This window comes from Physeter macrocephalus, chromosome 18 (assembly GCF_002837175.3).
Source record: "Physeter macrocephalus isolate SW-GA chromosome 18, ASM283717v5, whole genome shotgun sequence".
Lineage (NCBI taxonomy): Eukaryota > Metazoa > Chordata > Mammalia > Artiodactyla > Physeteridae > Physeter > Physeter macrocephalus.
The window spans coordinates 2,934,552-2,953,675 of NC_041231.1; the positions used below are offsets into that span (position 1 = coordinate 2,934,552).

The 19,124-nt window shown below is 66.3% G+C and overlaps 1 protein-coding gene across 3 annotated transcripts in view; it reads right to left on the bottom strand.

Moving 5' to 3' along the window:
* CD81 (CD81 molecule) overlaps positions 1–16,857 on the bottom strand; it is a 19,123-nt gene extending 2,266 nt beyond the window's left edge. Inside the window, exons 1-5 of one of the 3 annotated variants that reach the window (XM_028479367.2) lie at positions 16,600–16,857; positions 5,027–5,141; positions 1,358–1,455; positions 493–567; positions 87–191 (exon numbers count right to left, since the gene is read on the bottom strand). In XM_028479367.2, the coding sequence (XP_028335168.1) occupies positions 87–191; positions 493–567; positions 1,358–1,455; positions 5,027–5,141; positions 16,600–16,665 (459 nt within the window). In that variant the 5' untranslated portion in view covers positions 16,666–16,857. Of the gene's footprint in view, positions 1–86; positions 192–492; positions 568–1,357; positions 1,456–3,712; positions 3,839–5,026; positions 5,142–15,290; positions 15,442–16,599 lie in introns of those variants that run through there. The other 2 variants (XM_028479368.2, XM_028479369.2) reach the window with 2 other exon arrangements.
* Positions 16,858–19,124: the final 2,267 nt, after the last annotated feature.

The following is a 19,124-nucleotide window of genomic DNA, read 5'->3' on the forward strand; positions in this document are numbered from 1 at the left end:
CTCCCCTGGTCCCCCGGCCCCCGCCTCTCCCCTGGTCCCCCGGCCCCCCTGGACGCCCTCCCCACCTCCCCGGAGCCCCGCGGTACCGTCTCGTGGAAGGTCTTCACCACAGCCTTGGCGTTGCTGGCGTCGTCGTCCATTATGGCCTGCTGCAAGGCCTGGTCGTAGAACTGCTTCACGTCCTTGGCGATCTGGGGAGGGAGGCGGTCACAGCACAGTGGGACTGTCCCCCACGAGACGTGCCCTCACGTGGCTCTCCCGGAAGGTATCATCGCTCCCAGGACAGACCTGACCTCCACTGAGCCCTAGACAAGGTGACCCTGCCTTCCAACTCGGTCGCCATGCTGTCTCTTCCAGAAAGCCCTCTGTGGGCTTCCTACCGGGAAGAGTCCTCCCAAAGCACCCTGCAATCCGACCCCTCCCCCCAAGCCCGAGCCCCTCCTCCCTCCCCACCAGCAGCCCCCCCGCCCCTGCCCACGGACACTGGCTCACCTGGTCCTTGTTGACAAAACCCCAGATGCCGGCGGCCACTTCACAGGCAAAGAGGATCACCAGGCAGGTGAAGAACTGAAAAGGGGAGGGGAGGGCAGAGAGAGGAGGTCAGAGCCGGCCAGAGAGGGCCCGGGGCTTCCTGAGGCCCCAGTGACCGACCGGCGTGTGTGGGGTGGCCGGTGGTATCCACCCACCCAGGACCCGACAGGGGATGAGAGGCGTGGAGCCGAGAAGCAGAATCTAGGACTCGGCCAGGCAGCGAGATGCCCATGTTCTCATCATCCCCGAGGGACCGGGCTCCACAGGATGGGGTGGGTGTGGGAGGGGAGGACATGGTTGGTTCTGGGCGGGTCGGAAAGGGCAGGGAGGCAAAGCCCACGGGAAGGGGGTCGCCGTGGTGTGTCTGGGCTCGCCCACCGGAGACACAGGCACAGCCTCCTGCAGCCCACGTCTCCCAGACGCCAGGCCCCGGGCAGCACAGCCAGGCCTCCACTTCCCGTCGGTGGGTGACATGCCCAGGGGCACCCGAGGCTGGCTCTGGCACTGGGACTGGGACTCACTCCCTATCATATCTGTGGCTTTTTTCAAGAAGGAAGAAAGAGAAAAAGCAACTTTGGAACTCAGTAGGAACTAGACAAAGAACTAGACGTAACGGCAGTCCATCTCGGAGGGATTTGGGACCCGATCGGGGAAACCAGAGAGCTGGCGTTCTGGGGGAGGTCCGCAGGGCCAGACTGGCAAGGGGGGGGGCACCAAGCTCCACACCGGGGACTGAAGGCGTTCTGTCTCCACCGGACCTCCCGGTTCCGCGCCCGGCCGGCCCCGCAGCCCTCACCCTCAGCCCAGCCCTGACCCAGGGCCTTACCGTCCCCAGCAAGCACTGGGACTCCTGGATGGCCCCGTAGCAGCCCAGGAACCCAACAAACATCATCACAGCACCCACGGCAATGAGGATGTAGATGCCTGCAGGGGAGAGACGGCTGCCCTCAGTGCCCTGACATCCCGAGGAGGCAGGACAGACAGACGCCCCGATGCCCTGATGTCCCAGAGGCCCCAGCGCCCCCGGAAGCCCTCCTCCCCGGCTGCGTACGCACACCCCACCGCCCAGGCCCCTGGAGGGACCACCAGGCGCTGACGCCCGCCCTGCTGGGAAGACGTCGGATGCCCGGTGGCTTGGAGAGGAGCTGCAAGGGCTTGGCAGCCTGGCGGGGCCGTGTGGGCCCCTCTCCAGGCCTCAGTCTCCTCCTCGGTGACGTGGATGGAGACCGGCGTTGCCGAGGCCAGGACCGAACGGCCCGTGGTGAGTGTTCGGAGAAATCGGTGCGACGCCACAACCCGGACCCACTCGGGTTCCCGCAGTCTCCGCGACTTGGGGGCGCCGTGGAGGATCACCCCCGTCTTGGCGCAGAGGGCCCAGCAGCTGGCCCGTGGGGTGGGGTGGAGGTGAGCCCGGGGGACTGGCGAGCCCACTCCACTTGCGCCCTCTCAGGCGGGGGCTCGAGTCCGGCCACTCTGCTCATAGGAGGGGGCTCTGCCCGGCTTCTGGGGCCCTGACCCTGCGGGCTGGAGCCTGCTGGACGCAGAGGCCTGGCGGCTGGGACAGCTCAAGGGTGGCGCAAGGGGTCAGCCTGCCCCCCCGGCCTGCGCAGCACCCACCGCTAGTCATGCGGCCCTTCTCCGGGTCCACGGTTCACCCGGGCGGGGCCCGCGCCCCTTGAAACGCGGACCGCGTCTCTCCAAGGACCTCCCACAACCCTAGTCCTACCGGCAGACCTGGGCCCACCCCCCAGTCGCCATGGTTACGGAGCGGGCAGGCAGCCCAAGCCCCCTCCACAGTGCTAGGACAATGGGTCCCGGGGCTCCGGTGCCAAGGGCCCGTCGCCCCTGCCCGGCCAGGCTTTGGAGAAGGAGCCTGGGGGCCAGGACCCGCTGCTGGGCTCAGAAGACGCCCGGGGCCTCCCCTCTGGACAGACGGAGCCTCCCGGCAGAACTGCCCTCGGGGGCTCCTCACCCGGGCACAGCGCCCTAGAGCCAGGTGTCCTCTGCTCTGGAGGGACCTGCGAGAGGCTGGGAGACCCAGAGGCGGTACCCGACTCCCCCCACCCCCCCAGGCCCAGCCCCAAGCCCCCCACGGTGCCGGGCTTCCACCTAGAGCCCTCGGCCTGGTTCTGGCCAGTGAGGTCCGGGACCCCCCTGGGCCCTGCAGCATTGCCCGGGGTGCTGAGCCAGCCCAGCTCACCCTCCCCCGCTGCCTGGCACTGGACAAAGAGCTCTTGTCAGGGCCCACGTCTGCTCCCCCACCTCCCTGGCAGGCCCAGTCTGCATCGGAGCCAGCGAGAGGCTCCAGAAGGCTGGCCCTGGGTGGGCAGGAACTCTGTGGCCAGAGGGGCTCTGAGAGGCCCCCGCCCATGGGGACACAGCAGAAGGTCCAGGGGCCGGCACCCAGCCTGCCGGGTGGTCCAGCAGCTGGCACTGCTTCCCCAAGGGCAGGAGTCTCCAGAGCCAGGAGAAGCCAGGGTCAGGCCCCAGGTGACGTGCGGCTCCCAGTGAGTGGACCGGGGGGACACCTGCTCCAACGCCAGCCTTGCCCCCGAGGAGCCCCTCCCGTGGGACCCCTTCCCCGCCAGAGCCTGAGCACAGCCCCGCCACCTCCATTCTCCCGCCAAGGTCCCCCCAGACGTCTGTGCGCCTGGCCCGGACGGTGCCCCTGACCCAAGTCTGCTGCCGTTGCCGCTCTTTTGCCCCGTCCTGGCCTGAAGCAGGGCAGCTTTCAGCTCCGCTCCCGCCTGCTGGGCCGGACGCCGGGCTGAGAGCGGGAGCTGCCCCAGCCACGAGGCCGGCGGCCCCGGCCCCAGCAATTTGGGAGGGACCCCTTCCCAGGCTGCTCGCCCTGGGGCCGGTTCAACTCTGCCACCGACAGAGCCCACGCCCACTGCACCCAAGGTCCCAGAGGGGGACGCAGAGGTAGGTGGCAGCAGCCCTTCCCACATTGGGACAGAAGGCCCAGGGGCCACATGCTGGCTCAGACCCCTGCGGCGGCTCTGAGAGGGAAAGAGAGGCCTGGGGGGAGCCCCGCGGGAGAGAAACACCCCTCGAGGGCCCAGAGGACACTCCTGCGTCCTCAGGCGTGTGGGCCCCGCTGACTGCCTTGCTTCTGAGCGGGCCTGGCGCGTGTGCGGGGGCCCCGGACCCCTTGTGCCCTCTCGAGGGGCGGACTCACCCTCTGCTCCTGAGACTAAACCTGTGAGGGGCCCCCCAGCGCGGGGGGAGCCCAGGAACCTGCGGAAGAGGGCTCGGGACCCTCCGCGGGACGGCTGACCCCGGGAGCCCGCCGCCAGAGCCCCAGGCTGCGGTCTCGGCCCCCCGGAACCCAGCGTCCCAGAGGGCCATGGGCAGGGAGGGGGCAGGCACCCCCCATGGGACGGTGAGTGTGTGGGCCACTCCCACTTAAGCGGCCGAGCGTGTGACCCGGGCCACAGGGGTGGCTGCTGGCCCCTGAGGGCGCCCTGCCCTGCTGCTCCGCCTGTGGGAGCGAGAGGAGCCGGCCCAGGAGCCAGTCCTTTAAAGGACAGAAGCGGCTCAACAAACACTCCCACAGCTCCACAAGGGCCAGGCCCCACCTTCGCTGACGGGGGGCGGGGCCCCAGCAGGAGGCGGCGGGGGGGCGGGGCGGGGGGGCGGGGCGGGCACACCTTCTCCCCGCCCGCCCCTCCGCCGCCGCTCCTCCCCTCCGCCGCTCCTCCCCTCCGCCGCTCCTCCGGCACTCCCACCCCCACCCCGGGGGCCGCTGGCCCAAGCCCCCCGCCCCCCAACCTGACGGACAACCCGAAGGGGCCGCCACGGGTGCCCAGGACTCGCAGCTTAACACAGCGGCTGTAGGTGTGGCTGCGGGGCTGAGTCATGCAGGCCCTGAGTCTCCATCCCGGGGGCTCCAGCCCCACCGTCCCAGGAAGCCTCCCCTGAAACACCCACCACATGACACGGGGGAGCGCAGGGAGAGGGGGCAGGCGCGGCGCAGTCTCAGCGCGCCTCCCGCTGGAAGGGACCTCTGTGCTGCTCAGCAACCCCCCTGTGTCGGGCCTCCCGAACGTCCCTGTACCCCCGCCCCACCCAGCTGCCGCTCTCCGGCTCCTGCCCCCCCCCACCGGGTGAATCTGGTGGGGTCCCAAAAAGCCACACACAACACACCCCCCGCCCCCAGTTCCAGCTCTCCCTGGGAGCACCCCCGGCCCAGGCAGGCACTGCACCAACTCGAGAGGGGACCCCCAAGGCCCCCAGGCTGACATAACCCCACCTGCTGTCTGGCTCCGTCTCACCCTCTGGCCGCAAGAGCCCCTCCTGGCTGGCCTCCTCCCTGCCCCAGCAAGAAGCCAGCCCCGCTGAGCTGGCTCAGCCCCTGCTTCCTCCTGGAAGCCCTCCCTGACAGCCTGTCTGAGGCCTTACTGAGCTTATGATCACACACCCCAGTGGCCCGTTCCTGCCGGCCCCCAGCCCAGAGCTGGCCGGGGTCCTCAGCCCGTCCTCCGCCACTTACCTACATAGAAGGTGTTGGGTGCAGGCCTGTCTCCGAGCTCCAGGTAGAGGAGGTTGGTGGTCTGAGGGTCATGGCGAAGCCACAGGGCCACGCCTAGGATCACACCTCCAGCCAGCTGGGGAGAGAGCAGGGCAATGGTGTCCCTCGTGGCCCAGAGCCCAGCAAGGGTGAACGTGAATCCACCACGCGACACACACACAGAGGAGGGGCCGAACCCTCCTGTCCGCTGGGTCCTCGTGAAGGGCTTCCCTCCAGGCAGGACTCGCTAGCCCCTGGGGCCCGGGCTGCCGCTGGCGCCAAATGTCTGATGTGCTGCCCCGGGGGGGACTGGGCGTGGGGGACCACGTGGCTGGTCCCCCACCCTCCCGCCAGCACCACCGGAGTGAGACGCCCAGACCGGTCGCCAGATAAGACGCAGGACACCTGCTTAACCCGCATTCGGACGACAACAAATACTTCTTTAAGGAGGGGGTGCGCACTTGATGCCACTGGGGCCCTGGTGTGGTTGGCAGGGGCTGCTGGGGCCGGTGGCAGCCGGGAAGCCACAGGGCCGGGGCTTGGTGGGGTAAACTCCCTGCCGTCGCGGACACGGGAAACTGCCGGGAGAGTAAGGGAGCTCGCCGTGCTCGCCAGAGAGACCGCAAGGTGGAGGCTGCGCTGAGCGGCGGGCCGGAAAGGGGGCTCTGCTCAGAGCCTGGCACGGGGTGGGGGGCGCGGGCTTCCGGCTGACTCGTGCCCCTGCGAGCACGGTGGCTCAGTGCTAGGTGGGGTCTGTCCTTGAGGCTGAGCCCAGACCAGGCCCGGCAGGCCCATGCCTGAGCGTCTGACCCACCCAGGCGAGCTGGCCACCCCCGCACCCCGGCCTCCTCCCTGGGCTGCTCCCCGAGGCAGTACAAGCACCAGCTCCTATACAGACCTCACCTACGTGTCCAATGAGGAAGAGAAACCAGAAAGTGGACCCCAAGAAGACCATCTGGCTGGCCCAGTGCCTGTCCCCGAGGCCCTGGCCAGGGAGCGCGGCCCAGAGACAGGCTCAGTAGAGCGTGTGAGAGTCGAAGCCCCAGCACCAGGGGCTGCCCCAAGGAAAGCCCCAGGCATCCCCAGGGATCTCCAGGCAGGTGACGCTAGGGCGCTGATGGGGGGCAGGGAGGCCAGGAGCCCCGCGGCCCCGGCCCAGGCCCTCCCACGCTGGGCTCCGTGGACGATGAGGCCGCTGGGACCGCTGGCGCCTGGCAGCAGCTGGGCTGCCCCTGAAGGTGGTGCCGTCGACACCGCCCCCCCAGGGCGGGACGGCACCCTCTCTGCCCCCCTCTTCCGGACTTTCAACTAGGGACTCCACTCCCCACACCCAGGGCAGCACGCTTGCTCTCCCCCTTCCGGGGGCACATGCAGTCGGTCCCTCGGGGCACCCGGGCCTGTGCACCCCGGAAGGGCAATGCCGAACTCCGGCGTCCGGCGTCCGGCGTCCGGCGTCCGGTGGCTGCTCCTGGTGTCTGCCACACCCACAAGCGGGTGGGAGGGCGGGGATGGGGCAGGTAGGCTCCGGAGGAGTCCTGCTCCTCTGGCTGCCATCTGCAGCTCCAGGGGAGGCGGTGGTGAGGCTGAGGGTTGCCGTGGTAACTCTGGCGAGAAACCGCCACTTATTCTGTTTTGAAACTGTGGTCCAGAGACCGCTCTGTGAGATGTTCCAGGACGGAAGGGGTGGGGCAGGGGGAGCCCTGTCCTGGGCCTCCTTTGCAGTCACAGAGGCCTGGCCCCAAGCCCTGACTCGGCCTCAGTATCCCCGTCGGTAAGGAGAGATGAGCGTGGAGTGGCACCTCCCGCCCCCCTGGCTGGGCTGGGACCACCCCCATCTTCCCCATGCAGCCCCTCACCCCAGAAGCCAAGGGGACAAGCCCATCTAGGGCACTTGGTCCTAAGAGAAATGCTGTGAGGGTAATGCTTGTCCCAGCACCCAGATGCTAACGGTGGGGTGGCAGGCAAGGTCCCCATCTCTCCTGTCTCGGGAAGGGCTTTCCACTGCAGACCCCGGGGTGTGCGGGGGGCAGGGGCGGAGGGGGGACAGCAGCCTCCAGACTCCCCTGTGGCTCCAGCACCCCTCCTGAAGGGTGAACGGGGAAGGCAGTCCTGCCTCCAGGCAGGGGAGAGCCTGGTGCTTAAATGTACCCTCCTCAGCCGGTCCTCAGTCATTCCAGGCCCCGCACAGACCCGCTGGGGTGGGCCTGGATGAAGGCCGTGGTGGCAGTGACCACCCCCAGCTTCGGGGGGTGGGATGGGCATTCACCTAAGGTCACCTACGGAGGAAGGGCAAAGGCAGCACTGCGAATCCCCCCCCAATCCCCCCGCCCAGGCCGTGAGAAAAGGCAGAGGGTGGGGTGGAGCCGTGCCTCTGCAGGGAGGGGGTGCCCAGGGCAGGGCAGGGGTCCCAGAAGCAGCAGGGGTCTGAAAGAAGCCTGCTCTTCAAAAGATAACCCACAGACTGGGGCTTGCAAATGGCTAACAAGGGACCTGTATCCAAAATTTATAAAGAACTTGCAAAACTCTAACGACAAGAAAACAAACAACCAATTTTTAAGAAACGGGCAAAATTAAAAAAAATTGGGACACTTCACCAAGGAAGAAATGTGCACAGCAAATAAACGCGTGGAAAGACGCGCAGAGTCATTGGTCGCAGGGAGATGCAAGTTAAACCACAGCGAGACGGCCCCCAAGCACCTGTGGGGGGGCTGAAGTGAGAAGACCCCCAGGCGAGGGTGGGGAGCAGCGGGGACACAGGAGACAGAGCTCGGGTCCTCGGGACGTTCTCCACCCCTGCACCCGCCATGCGCCCAGCCCCCGCACCCCCAGCACTGCCCCGGGGCGGGGGGGAAGCTCGTGCCCACACAATCGTGCCCGCTGCTTTCCTGGTAACGCCCCCAAACCGGGGACAACCCGACGTCCTTCGGCGGTGAGTGGGTGGACTTCCACCAGCAGGGCCAGGGAAGAACCTACCGGAACTACGGACAAACCACCCGAGTGAATCTCCAGATGATCCCGCCAGACCAAGAGGAAACACCACCACCTTCCGATTCCGTTCATATAAAAAGTACAGGAAATGCCGATCACGGGCACAGACGACAGGCCAGCGGGTGGCCTGGGATGGAGAGGAGGGAGCCCAAGGCCCCGGGGACACCTCTGGGAGTGACGGATACATTCACCCTCCTGGTGGACCACTCTCTAGGTCTCACGGGTGCCTCCTTACGTCAAAACCTACCAAGTTGTACATGTTAAACGTGCAGTTGACGCTATGTCAAACAGAGCTGTTTAAAAAAACCCACACACCCAAATCCCCGTCCACTGAACTTCCAAGCAGCAAAGGCTTTAGGGGTAAGTGTGTCTTCTGGTCCCAAAGGAGCCAGCCTGGTGTCTTCACGCCAACCGTCCACCAAGGTGAGAACCCCCAGGCTTCTAGCGGCCAGCAGCAAGCACCTGGAAACGCTCAAGTCTTGTCCACAAAACTGAGGTTTTAGGGTCAAAAAAGGGACTGGGTAAACTATGGAACACTTACGCCCGCTATAAAACAGAGCGCAGACTTGACGGAAAGCACTCAGTCCTCGCGCCGGGTGGGAATCAGAGCGTGGCTGCCAAGGGCCCCCAGAGCCTCTGGCTGCTGGGTCATCTCAGGACCATCTCGGCACCTTTGTGCCTCCAATATCCTCGTGCGTATCATGAGGAACTAAAAGTACACGAGCTGAAAAGATGTGGTACGTACATACAATGGAATATTACTCAGCCATAACAAGGAATGAAATTGGGTCATTTGCAGAGACGTGGATGGATCTAGAGACTGTCATACAGAGTGAAGTCAGTCAGAAAGAAAAAAACAAATATCGTATAATAATGCATATATGTGGAACCTAGAAAGATGGTACAGATGAACCGGTGTGCAAGGCAGAAATAGAGACACAGACGTAGAGAACGTATGGACGCCAAGGGGGGAAAGTGGAAGTGGGGGTGGGGTGGAGGTGGGATGAATTGGGGGATCGGGATTGACATGGATACACTGATGTGTATCAAATAGATAACTAATAAGAACCTGCTGTATAAAAAAATAAAATTCAAAAAATAAAAATAAAGTAAAATAAAAGTACACAAGCTGACATACGCAGAGTGCTCAGATGATGCCACCGTATACAGAGAGCGTTTGACAGCACTGGCGGTTACTGCGACCACGCTTAGGAGTCCGGGCAGCCTGATCAGTGGCATCAGAGTCTGACACATCTTCACTCGCCCCTCCCTCTCTCCTGCTAGCTGGCCTGACTGGAAGTGCCACTGCCACCTGCTCCTGCATCCTGAGGTGCTCCTGCTCGGGTGGGGCTGGCGAGCAGCTCAGGAAGGAGCCCGTCACCTGTTGGGATTACCGAAGGGTTCCACACCAGGGGACGGCGCGGACTGTTTGTAATTCTACAAAAGATGCGGTTTCTGTTTCTTTCTTCCTCCCTTCTGAGAATTAATCAATGATAGCGTCAGCTAAAAAGGTGGGGGGTGCTGCCAAGTACACTGGGTTCCTGTCCGGCCTGTCTGCGTTTCCAAGAAGCAGCTGAAAGGGCGTTGGAGTGGGTGCTGCCCGGGCAGGCCTGGGGCAAGCTTCCCCCCGCCCCGCCCCCGCCCCCCGGCTCCTGCCAGGCCCCGGGTGGGAGCTGAGCTGGGATCTGTCTTCCATGCCTCCCCACCCACACGTGCTGGCCCAGTGGTCACCCCAAGTCCTGCCCACGCATTCCAGGAGTGACGGACACCCACGCATCAACGTGCCCCCTTAATTAGCAGCGCTGATGCTTCCGGAGAGACAGATGATAGACGGGGGCAGCTCCGTCGTGACCCGGGGAGGGCCTTGGCTCCGAGCAGCTCCGCTCCCTATAACCCGCCACCGCAAGGGGTGCACACTCTTGCTGGGAAAATGTGCCACGAGGTGCCCATGCAGCTAGGCAACCAGGAGGTCCCGGGGGCCTGGAGACCCTCCCCGGGAGGGCAGTGAAGGCCACAGGCAGGAAACGCCCTTGCAGACGCCGGGATAAGCCAGAGGAAAGAGGTGCAGCACAGGCCCTTTGAGGATGGGATGTGGAGGGTCAGTGGGGGCAGGAGGCACCACCCTTGGGCTGGGCGGGGACCTGGGTCCCCGAAGGCTGACCCTCCGTCTCCACCCACCATGAGAACAGGGTGACGCGGGGCCCGACTCAGCCTTCCCGGGGGGTGGGCAGCGACCCTACGGCCCTGTCGTGCCCTCCGGGAACACAGCCACCCAGCTCAAGGCGGGAAGGAAGTACAGAGAGGAGCAGGGACCCTCGCCTCAGCCAGGAAGCGGAAACCACCCTCCAGGCCCCTCGACGTCAGGAAGCCGCCTGGACTGGCCTCTAATAATAGCTGCGGGGGCGGAAGAGGACACTGGCCCTCCTGGGCCCCGCCAGCTGCGGGATGCAGGAGCCCCTTGTCGCCGGGAGGGGAGTGCAGGCCCCCGAGGACGCCCTGCCACCTCTCCGGGCACAACGGAGTGGGCCTGGGGAACCCGCAGGGCCCGCCTGCTTCCTGGGCCCGTCCCCGAGCCTACCTACCACCCACTGCAGGCGGGGAGGCCGGGAAGCGGCCTGCTCCCCGGCCCTACGCCCACCCCACTGGCTGAAAGGGCCCCTCCTGCGGGATGTCCCTCTGTCCCCTCAGCCCCTGCAGCGAGAGGTGTGTGGCCCCAGCCGTCCCAGCCACCTGCCAGCAAAGGGCACTCGAGGGGCTGCAGCGGGGCGCACACATCAGACAAGGAGGATCTGGGTAGGCTGGGCAAACACTGGGAGGAAGACAGGAGGTGGGGGGCCCAGGCAGGGGCCAGAGGTGAGCGGAGGGGCCCCGGGGCAGGTCGGGTTCTCTGGCCGCCACGCGCTCCCCGCACAAACCCAGGCACAGCCCCCCGCCCTTGGGGATGCCCCGGCCCCTGCCTGGAGCCATGCCAGCGCAAGCCACAGTGGTTGAAGGACCGGCCCTGGTTTCCAGTCTGCCTCCGCCACTTCCTCGTGTGGGCACTTGGGACCTCGGTCTCCTTATCGCTCCAGTGGGCCAGCTGGAGGCAAAGGGCATGGCTCCAGCCCAGTGCCCGCCAGGCACAGGGGAGCGGGACGTCGTGTGCGCCCGAGCTGTTATCTCGGGGACAGAGGGGAAGACTGTCCGTCCAGCAGGCGGGCGGCCGAGCCCCTGGGACGGGGAGCAGAGAGGGCCTGGCCCGGGTGAGAGGGAGACTCCCCGAGAGCTCCGGGGGCGGGCAGGACTGCAGAGGTGCTTCCCAAACCCGCCGAGCACCCCCGAGACCAATGCCATCAAGCTGTGGGGCTCAGGCCCCCCAGCACCCGGGACTGGAGACCAGGAAGGCGGGCGGCCCGGGGTCCTCCCTTCTGTTCCCCTGCAGCCCCGGGGTCACGGCCTGACCTCCACATCCCCGCCAGGAGCTGGCTGCTGGCTACCAAACTCAACGCCCAGCTGCAGGTGATGCGACAGGGAAGGCGGGTTACAGGGCGCCGTGAGACGTTCCCTGAGGGAGAGTTATGACCCAGGCCGGCCTGCGTGTGGGAGTTGGTACAGAAGATTCCCGTGTGACGGCTCGGGATGCCAGGGGGCCGCCCGCCCACCCACTCCGCACGGTCCCAGCTTCCTGTCCTTCACCTTCTCCACAATCATGCTGTTACCCCAGTAACTGGGGGCAGGGGGAGCACTAACTTTCCAAAGTTAGAAGGGGCGTGGCTTCAAAGCAGAGGGCAAGGGGGCGGGGCTGCCGGCTCCCCAGGCCTCTGCGGCGTTTGGACCCGCATGACTGGGCTCTCGACCACCCTGCCCTCAGCACCCTCCCCCACCACGCACCGGGCCCCAGCTCTAAGGTGCCTCCCTGCCCGCCAGCCCCGCAGCCCTCGAGCCCAGGGAGGGCGGCTACGCGCCAACAGGCACCCCTGCGACCACGCGCTGGTGGCGGCCGGCGCAGGGAGACCTACCGCCAGCTGATCGGCCACCCCTGGGGCCAGGACCCCTGCCCGCCTGCGGAGATTCCCCCAGAGCCCCAGGTGGTCTTGCGTGAAGCAGCACCTGCTCTGCCATTGGGAGGAGGGGCTTAGGCCAGGCCCCACAGTACAAAGTATGGGGGCGGGGGAGGGGCACTGAAGTCCAGAGGCTGGGTCACACCACGCCTGCAGGACACCTGGAAAGGGCCGATTCCAAGTGAGCTTGGCGCTCCACGCAGCATGAGGCGTCTCGGCCGCAGGGGCGTGCTGCCTCCAAGGCGGAAACCCCCAGCCCTGGCTGTGGGCCCAGCCTGCGTCTCGGGGGGCGGGCAGAGCCAGGGTCCCCGCATTTCCCCCCCACCCCTACCTGGGGCCCTCTCCAAAACGCTGCACAAGTGCAAAGGTGACGTCTGCCCCTCCCACGGGTGCCCGGACTCTACACCTTATTGATTTTCATGGCTCTTCCCTGTCATGGGATTTCAGGCGCTGAAAGGAAGGCAGGGGGTGGGGGGGTAGATTATATGGGAGGGGGGTGCTTTGGGGGGCCCATCTCCCTGTCTGGACTGGGAGGCAGTATGAGTTAGGGATTGGGGGTGAACTCAGTTTCTGGAGGCACACTGAGCTGGGGGTGGGGGTGGGAACCCCACAGGGCGGGCACCGCATCGGCACTGGAGCAGAGCCGGCCAGGGTCCCAGGCTCCCCGCCTCTGGCTCCAGCTCTGCACCCCGTAATGCCCAGACACTCTCCCTGGGGCCAGCCCGTCCTGGGCACAGACCACAGATTTCTTCTTCTCAGCAGGGCCTGGCCCAATGGCCGTTTTCCCCAGAGCGTGGCAGCCAGATGCCCAGGGGCACCAGGGGAGCTCACTTGTCCTCCCACTGAAACCAGGAACAGGAAATCCCTGCCCCCAGCCAGAGCCCGCCTGGGTCACATCCCCTCTCCGAGAAGGAAGGCGACAGAACCACTAAGCGATAGACAGCCATGGGCTGTCCGGAAGCAAGAATTTAAAGCCAGTTAGCAGGGCTTCCCATCAGCCCCACTCCCAGCCAGGTCTGGCCGCACTGCCCCTGCTACCTCTGGAAGGAAGCCCTGACTGCATTCGGCTGGAGGAGCTGCCAGTCCCAGGCAGGGACGCTGCTGCACCCCCTGCAGAGGAGAGGCTATGATCACACCCATTTCACAGATGAGGCAAGCAGGGCTCACACAGGGCGTTCGCCCGCCCCAGGTCGCCCCAAGTCACCCACTCGAGTGGGGTGAGCAGGGAAGCAGGCGCCTCTGCTCATCCTGAGCTGCTCCAGCAGCAGGGCCTCGGGCCCCAGTCACCTCGCCAGGAAGCTCCCGGGCCCCCCCCCCACCCCGGCAGGAATCCCACGCCTTTGGTGGAGCACCGGCACCGTCTCCCCAGCCCGGGCAGGGCTGCTGCTCTCCCCCCGCCGTGCGCCCACCTCACCCCTCCGGGCCCGCCTGGCCAGGGGGCCCCAACGCGGGCTGGGGTCAGGCACGCTGAGCGCACACAGCCTGGGCCCCGGGGTCTGGCGCGGAGAGGTGGGACAGCAGGTGTGTGTGCTGGTGTGTGTGGGCATGCGCGGTGACCGGCTCCTGCTCAGACAGCATGCCAGCCTGCCTCTGATGCTGCCGCCCACAGGCGAAGGCTGTACCCTCCGAAATGAAACTTTAAAAAGTGCCCAGATCCAGGGACTGGATCCTGCCCAGATCCTGGTGGCGCAGTGGTTGAGAATCCGCCCGCCAAGGCAGGGGACACGGGTTCGAGCCCTGGTCCGGGAAGATCTCACGTGCCGCGGAGCAACTGAGCCCGTGCGCCACAACTACTGAGCCTGCGCTCTAGAGCCCGTGAGCCTCAACTACTGAGCCCGTGAGCCACAACTACTGAAGCCCGCAAGCCTAGAGCCCGTGCTCCGCAACAAGAGAAGCCACCGCAACGAGAAGCCCGCGCACCGCAATGAAGAGTAGCCCCCGCTCGACGCAACCAGAGAAAGCCCACGCGCGGCAATGAAGACCCAACACAGCCAAAAAAAAAAAAAAAAAGCCCAGATCCAAATCCAGACACCCATCCTCAACCTCTTGACCCAGCTCCCACCCCCAGCACCCCCTTGCTGCACTGTGGCTGGGTGCACGGTGAGTGGGTGGGGCTGGGCACCAGAAGCCCTCCCTCACCCACTGGACCCTGCGGGGCCTCCCAGGCACCCAGGGGTCTAAGCCCCTTCCCCAAGTCACTGCCTACACTGGCCAAGGAATGTGGTCTTCCCTACCAGCCACCATGCCCAACACCCATTTCCTGAACTAATCCGACAACCCCAGGGGGGTCTGCTTCAGCGGGGAGGAAGTCCAGGACCAGAGCAGCAGGGTGGGGACTCCACCGAGGTCCAAACCCCTGGCACCATGCTCTTGGCCAAGCGATGCTGGGGGAGGGGGTACACAGAGAGGCCCCACCCCCCCACCCCCACCCCACCGCCGCCTGGCTCAGCCTGGCTCAGCGTGGCATCCCACCACAGGGGGCGGCTCAGCATGGGTGGGTGGGGCCTTGCTGCTACTGGAAGCAAATGCTCCGCCGGTCTGCTGGGCATGCCCAGGGAGGGAGGGAAGGGGAGAGGCCTCAGAAACAATTCCTTAAGCCCAATACAAAGTGGCCCAGGGTGGGGGTGGGGATGTGTCAGGCTTCCACCCCTGCTGCCTGGGAAATTACCAGAGGTACCCAGGCTGAGCTGGGGTGGTGGGGGGGCCTGTCCTGGAGACCTCCCAGGCTGTGCAGGTGGGAGGGACTTACCTCGCCCCTACACTCAGTCCAAAGGCAAGAATCCACTCCTGCTAAGTCCCCTTCCTCCGCCCCCCTCCCCCTCCCACCAGGGCCCTCCCAGGCTCTGCGGGTACGGACAGGCCCAGGGGCTGGCAGAGGGGTGTCCCGGTGACACCCCTTGCCAAGACTACCCCTTCAGCAAAGGCTGCCCGGCCCACCCTGGCCCATCCTGGCCCATCCTGACGGCCTAACCGCTCCCACCCCCAGGGCAGAGGCTGCTGCCTACAGGACCCCCACCAGTGCCCCTGCAGGGAGGATGTGACACGTCCACTCGGTGTCCAGTCCCTGCCCTCCCCACCCCAGACACCTCAGTGCCCCGAGGTCCACCCTGGGACCCTTGGCCGTCCAGATGGCAAACAGATGTCCCCAGGCCCACACACTTTTCCAGGAGCCATTTTAGAAGTTTACCCTCCCAGTGTCAACTTAAGAAAGCACCCACCAGACGCTGTCCCGGGCCTCCGAGACAAGGGGTGAGCAGTCTGCGGTGGCGGAGAAGCAAGAGGGGCCAGGAGGGCGCCCGCGTCACTCTGCGCAGGGGCCCGCAGGGGCCGCGGGACGCAGCTGTGCGAGGGCTCCCGACGACCGTTCCCGGTCCCTCCGGGCCCGAAGGAGGTCTCCACCCCGCGATTCCAACACCGACAGGAAATGGAAACAAAAGCCAACGCTCCGTCAGTCACGGGCCAGCAGTGAAGACTGAGGAGGAAACACAACTCGGGCCAGCGGCCCACAGACCCCAGGAGACACTCCCGCACCCTGAGACGTCCAACCCGCGGGCTCCTCTTGTCAAAGCGGCCTCCCAAGCCCAGACCTGGACATCCACCCGGCCCCGGCAGCCCTGGGGCTCGGAAACCCCAGGTCTCCAGGCTCCCTGCCTATGCCAACTCAGAACACCCGCCCAGCCCCTTGCCCCTCACAGCCTCCACGGCGCCCCAGGGGAAGGACGGGCTGGAATGTCAGGCTGGGTGAGGAGGGGAGGAGGATGGGGCTCCACAAGCTGGGGACACCAGGGGGGAGGCACCCCAGCACGCGGGCCACCCGGGGCCCAGGGCGCTTCCTCTCTGCGCTTCGCCCCGGCCCGGACCCCCATACGACCCTCAGGGTGGCGACAGCAGGCAGGAGGGTGAACTGGACTGGGCCCAGGATGGGGTGGACGGTCCCCAAGACTCTGGCGGAGTGTGCGTCGCCCCCCCCCCCCCCCGCCATGGGTGGGCCGGCCCCGAGAACTCTGGCGGAGTGTGCCTCGCCCCCCCCCCCCCCCCCGCCACCGCACTGGGCCGCCCATCTAGGGGCGGTGGCCCTGATGAGCTCATGGGGGCGGGGCGTCTGGAGCCCCGCCCTCGAGCCCCTCAGTCCCCGCGAAGCAGGGTGGTCCCAGAAACAGCGGCCAGGAGGGCTGAGCAGTGGCCGGGTACTGGGTTCGGAGCGCGCACCCACCGCACCACCACCATCACCAACCGGGAACAGACCCCAGGTCCCCAAACGGCCCGGCCCAGCCGCGGGGCTCTGGGTCCCGACGCGCAGAGGCCCGAAACCAGTCTTGGAGCCCCCCGCCCCGCCCTCGAGGGGCACGGCGGCCCCGGACGAGCCCCACCGCTGCGACCCGCCGGCCTAGGACCCCCCACCACGCGCTCGGCGCACACAGGTGGCCCTGCAACTTGGCGGCCCGGTTGCGCCCCCTTGGCAGGGCCTAGCGGGGCGCGGCCTGCCAGGCTCGGGGAGCGCCCTCCCACCCGCGGCTCCGGGCTCACCCAGAAGACGAAATTGAAGACGAAGAGCAGGTACTTGATGCACTTGGTGCAGCCCTCCACCCCCATGGCGACGCGGGCGGCGGGCGGCCTGCGGGGCGCGGGCCGGTCCTGGGCGGCGGGCGCGGGGCCTGGGCGCCTGGTGGGCGGCCGGTGGCCTGGCGGGAGGCTGGGATGCGCGGACGGGGGGCAAGAAGGGCGCTGGAGGCCGCGCCGAGAAGCGCCTGTGTCTTTGCCGCCGTTGCGCGCTCGCTTTCTGGCCGGGCGCGCGCCCCACTCCGTCACTTATAGGGCGCCGAGGCCACGCCCCCGAGGCCCCGCCCCCGCCCCTGCCTCCCGAGCGCGGAGAGGCAGCGGCCGCAGCCCCCAGCCCAGCCCCCGGGGGGCGGGGCGCACGTCCCTTCCCCCCTCACTCACACACATCGGGGTGTCAGACCTGGTGCAGTCAGGAGCCCGGGGCCTGGGCACAGAGTGCCAGGCGCGGCACGCGTCCCTGGGCTGCAGGCGCGCTAGGATTCCCCTAAGGGGCCGCGCCGGAGGACAGGCCTGCAGGCGGGGAAAACTGCTTCCCCTCCTCCCTCAGGCGCCTGGGACTATGGTAGCAGGCCCCGCGGAGGAGGTGATGCACGGGCGCCAGCTCTGCCGAGATAGCAGCGCGCGTGGTTCACAGCGCTCCCGGGATAGGAACCCTGGTGGCGGTGATGCGGCCCTGGCCTGAAGATCCTGGAAAGCGAGCCTAGGCCGCCAAGCCCTTGTCCCATGGAAGGGGTCGTCCCTGAGGGCTGTTGGAAGAGTCTGTGCTGGAAAGGTCACAGACAGGGTGTACCCCAGGCCAGTGTTGTGTCCGAGAGGCCCAAGCCGCTTATGGAACTTCCAGGTGTTGTGTATTTCACGCACAGCCTGGTGGCGCCAGTACCGCAGGGGGCCGACCCCACACTCCTGCTGACTCCCGAGGGCTAAGGAGGCAGAGAGGTGACTCATCAAGCTTTCTCCCCAGGTGACAGCAAGGTGACACGCAGCTGGAGAGATGAGAGCTCTGCGTCTGCAGTAACCCTGGCACGAGTGACTACTGACCACTTGCAGGGTGGCCAGTGGCACCGCTGGGGACTGAAGTTTTCATCTTGTTCATTGTACGGTGGTTTGAATTTCAATAGCCGCGGGTGGCCAGAGCAGCGCTGTCTTACTCATCGGGACTCTGGTAGTTCTGTAGTTTTCTTGGTGGCTTACTGTAAAGTTTGTTTTGGCTTCACGCTTGTGTAAGAGCCACAAGCACAGGTGTGGGGTTTGTGGGTGTCGAAGGGACGTTACAACAGAAGTAACATCTTTGGGGGTCTGCTCAGAGTCTTTCTGTTGAAGCGGAGGTAGAACAGGTCTTCAGTGTGAAGAATCGCTTGTCTAGGTGCCCTGGGCACCCTGCCCTCCCATCAGCTCCCTGCTGCCCACAGTGATAGGGACATTTCCTGCCAAAGGTGTGGGCTGTCCCTTCCCTGGGCCCTCTGGGGAAGGGGGTGGTGGGGGCAGAGAGCCCCCCCCAGGGAGCGGCAAAACCCCGCACCTGCGTCCTCGGCCCGCCATCCCCCAAAGTGGGTCGCGCCTGGCCAGCTTGTTCTGTCCTCTGCTTCAGTCCCGCGTTTAGTGGGTGCCAGCTGTGTGCCAGGCACTATTCCAGGCGCTGGCTGTGAGGAGCTGGACAGCCAGGACCCCTTCGCCTGAGGACCTTAGGCCCTGGTGAGGGTGACAGATGTCACCCCGCGATGGTCATGCCAGCGCTGCAAAGGGGGGGAGTTCTGAGGATGTGTGACAGGTGGGGGGTGGCACTCCCCCCCCGTGGGTCCTGGAAGGAATCAGCCATGGAGCCACCCCTGAGGGGTGCTGGGGGGTGCATTCCAGGCAGAGGGGTAGCTTGGAGGAGTGGAAAGGAAGCTGGGGGGGTGGGGACAGAAGGATGTGGGAAGGGCTGGACTCTGAGGTCTGAGGCTGGGGCCAGCGGTGAGGTCAGGGGCCAGGAGGGCTGGCTCTTGGGCCTGAAGGCCAGAGTGGGGCTTCACTGGATTCGGGCCCCAGTGGGAGTGACTGGGGGTATTCCACAGGGGAGCCTCAGGCCTTGCCCCTGTGAGGTAGCTCGCGTGGTTACGGGGGCTGGGAATGACCTGCCGTCTGCACACTGGCGGCCCAGGAAGGCCAGTTTGGTGACGTCATCCAGTCTGAGTCTGGAGGCCTGAGACCCAGGGGAGCGGATGGTGTAAACCCCAGTCTGAGGGCAGGAGGAGGTGACAGGAGCTGTCCCAGCTCGAGGGGTGGGGCCAGAAAAGGGCACGTTCTCCCGCCCCTGCCTTGTGTTCTGTTCAGGCCTCGGGGACCAGATGGTGCCCTCCCACCTGCTCTCCTGCGTCTGCGATTCAGTGCTGATCTCACCTGGAAACACCCCCCACCCCCAGACTCTCCCAGAAGTAATGTCCCACCCGGGCGCCCGGGGCCGGTCACGTCGACACAACCGTAGACATCCCAGGGAGCGGTGACGTGATGTG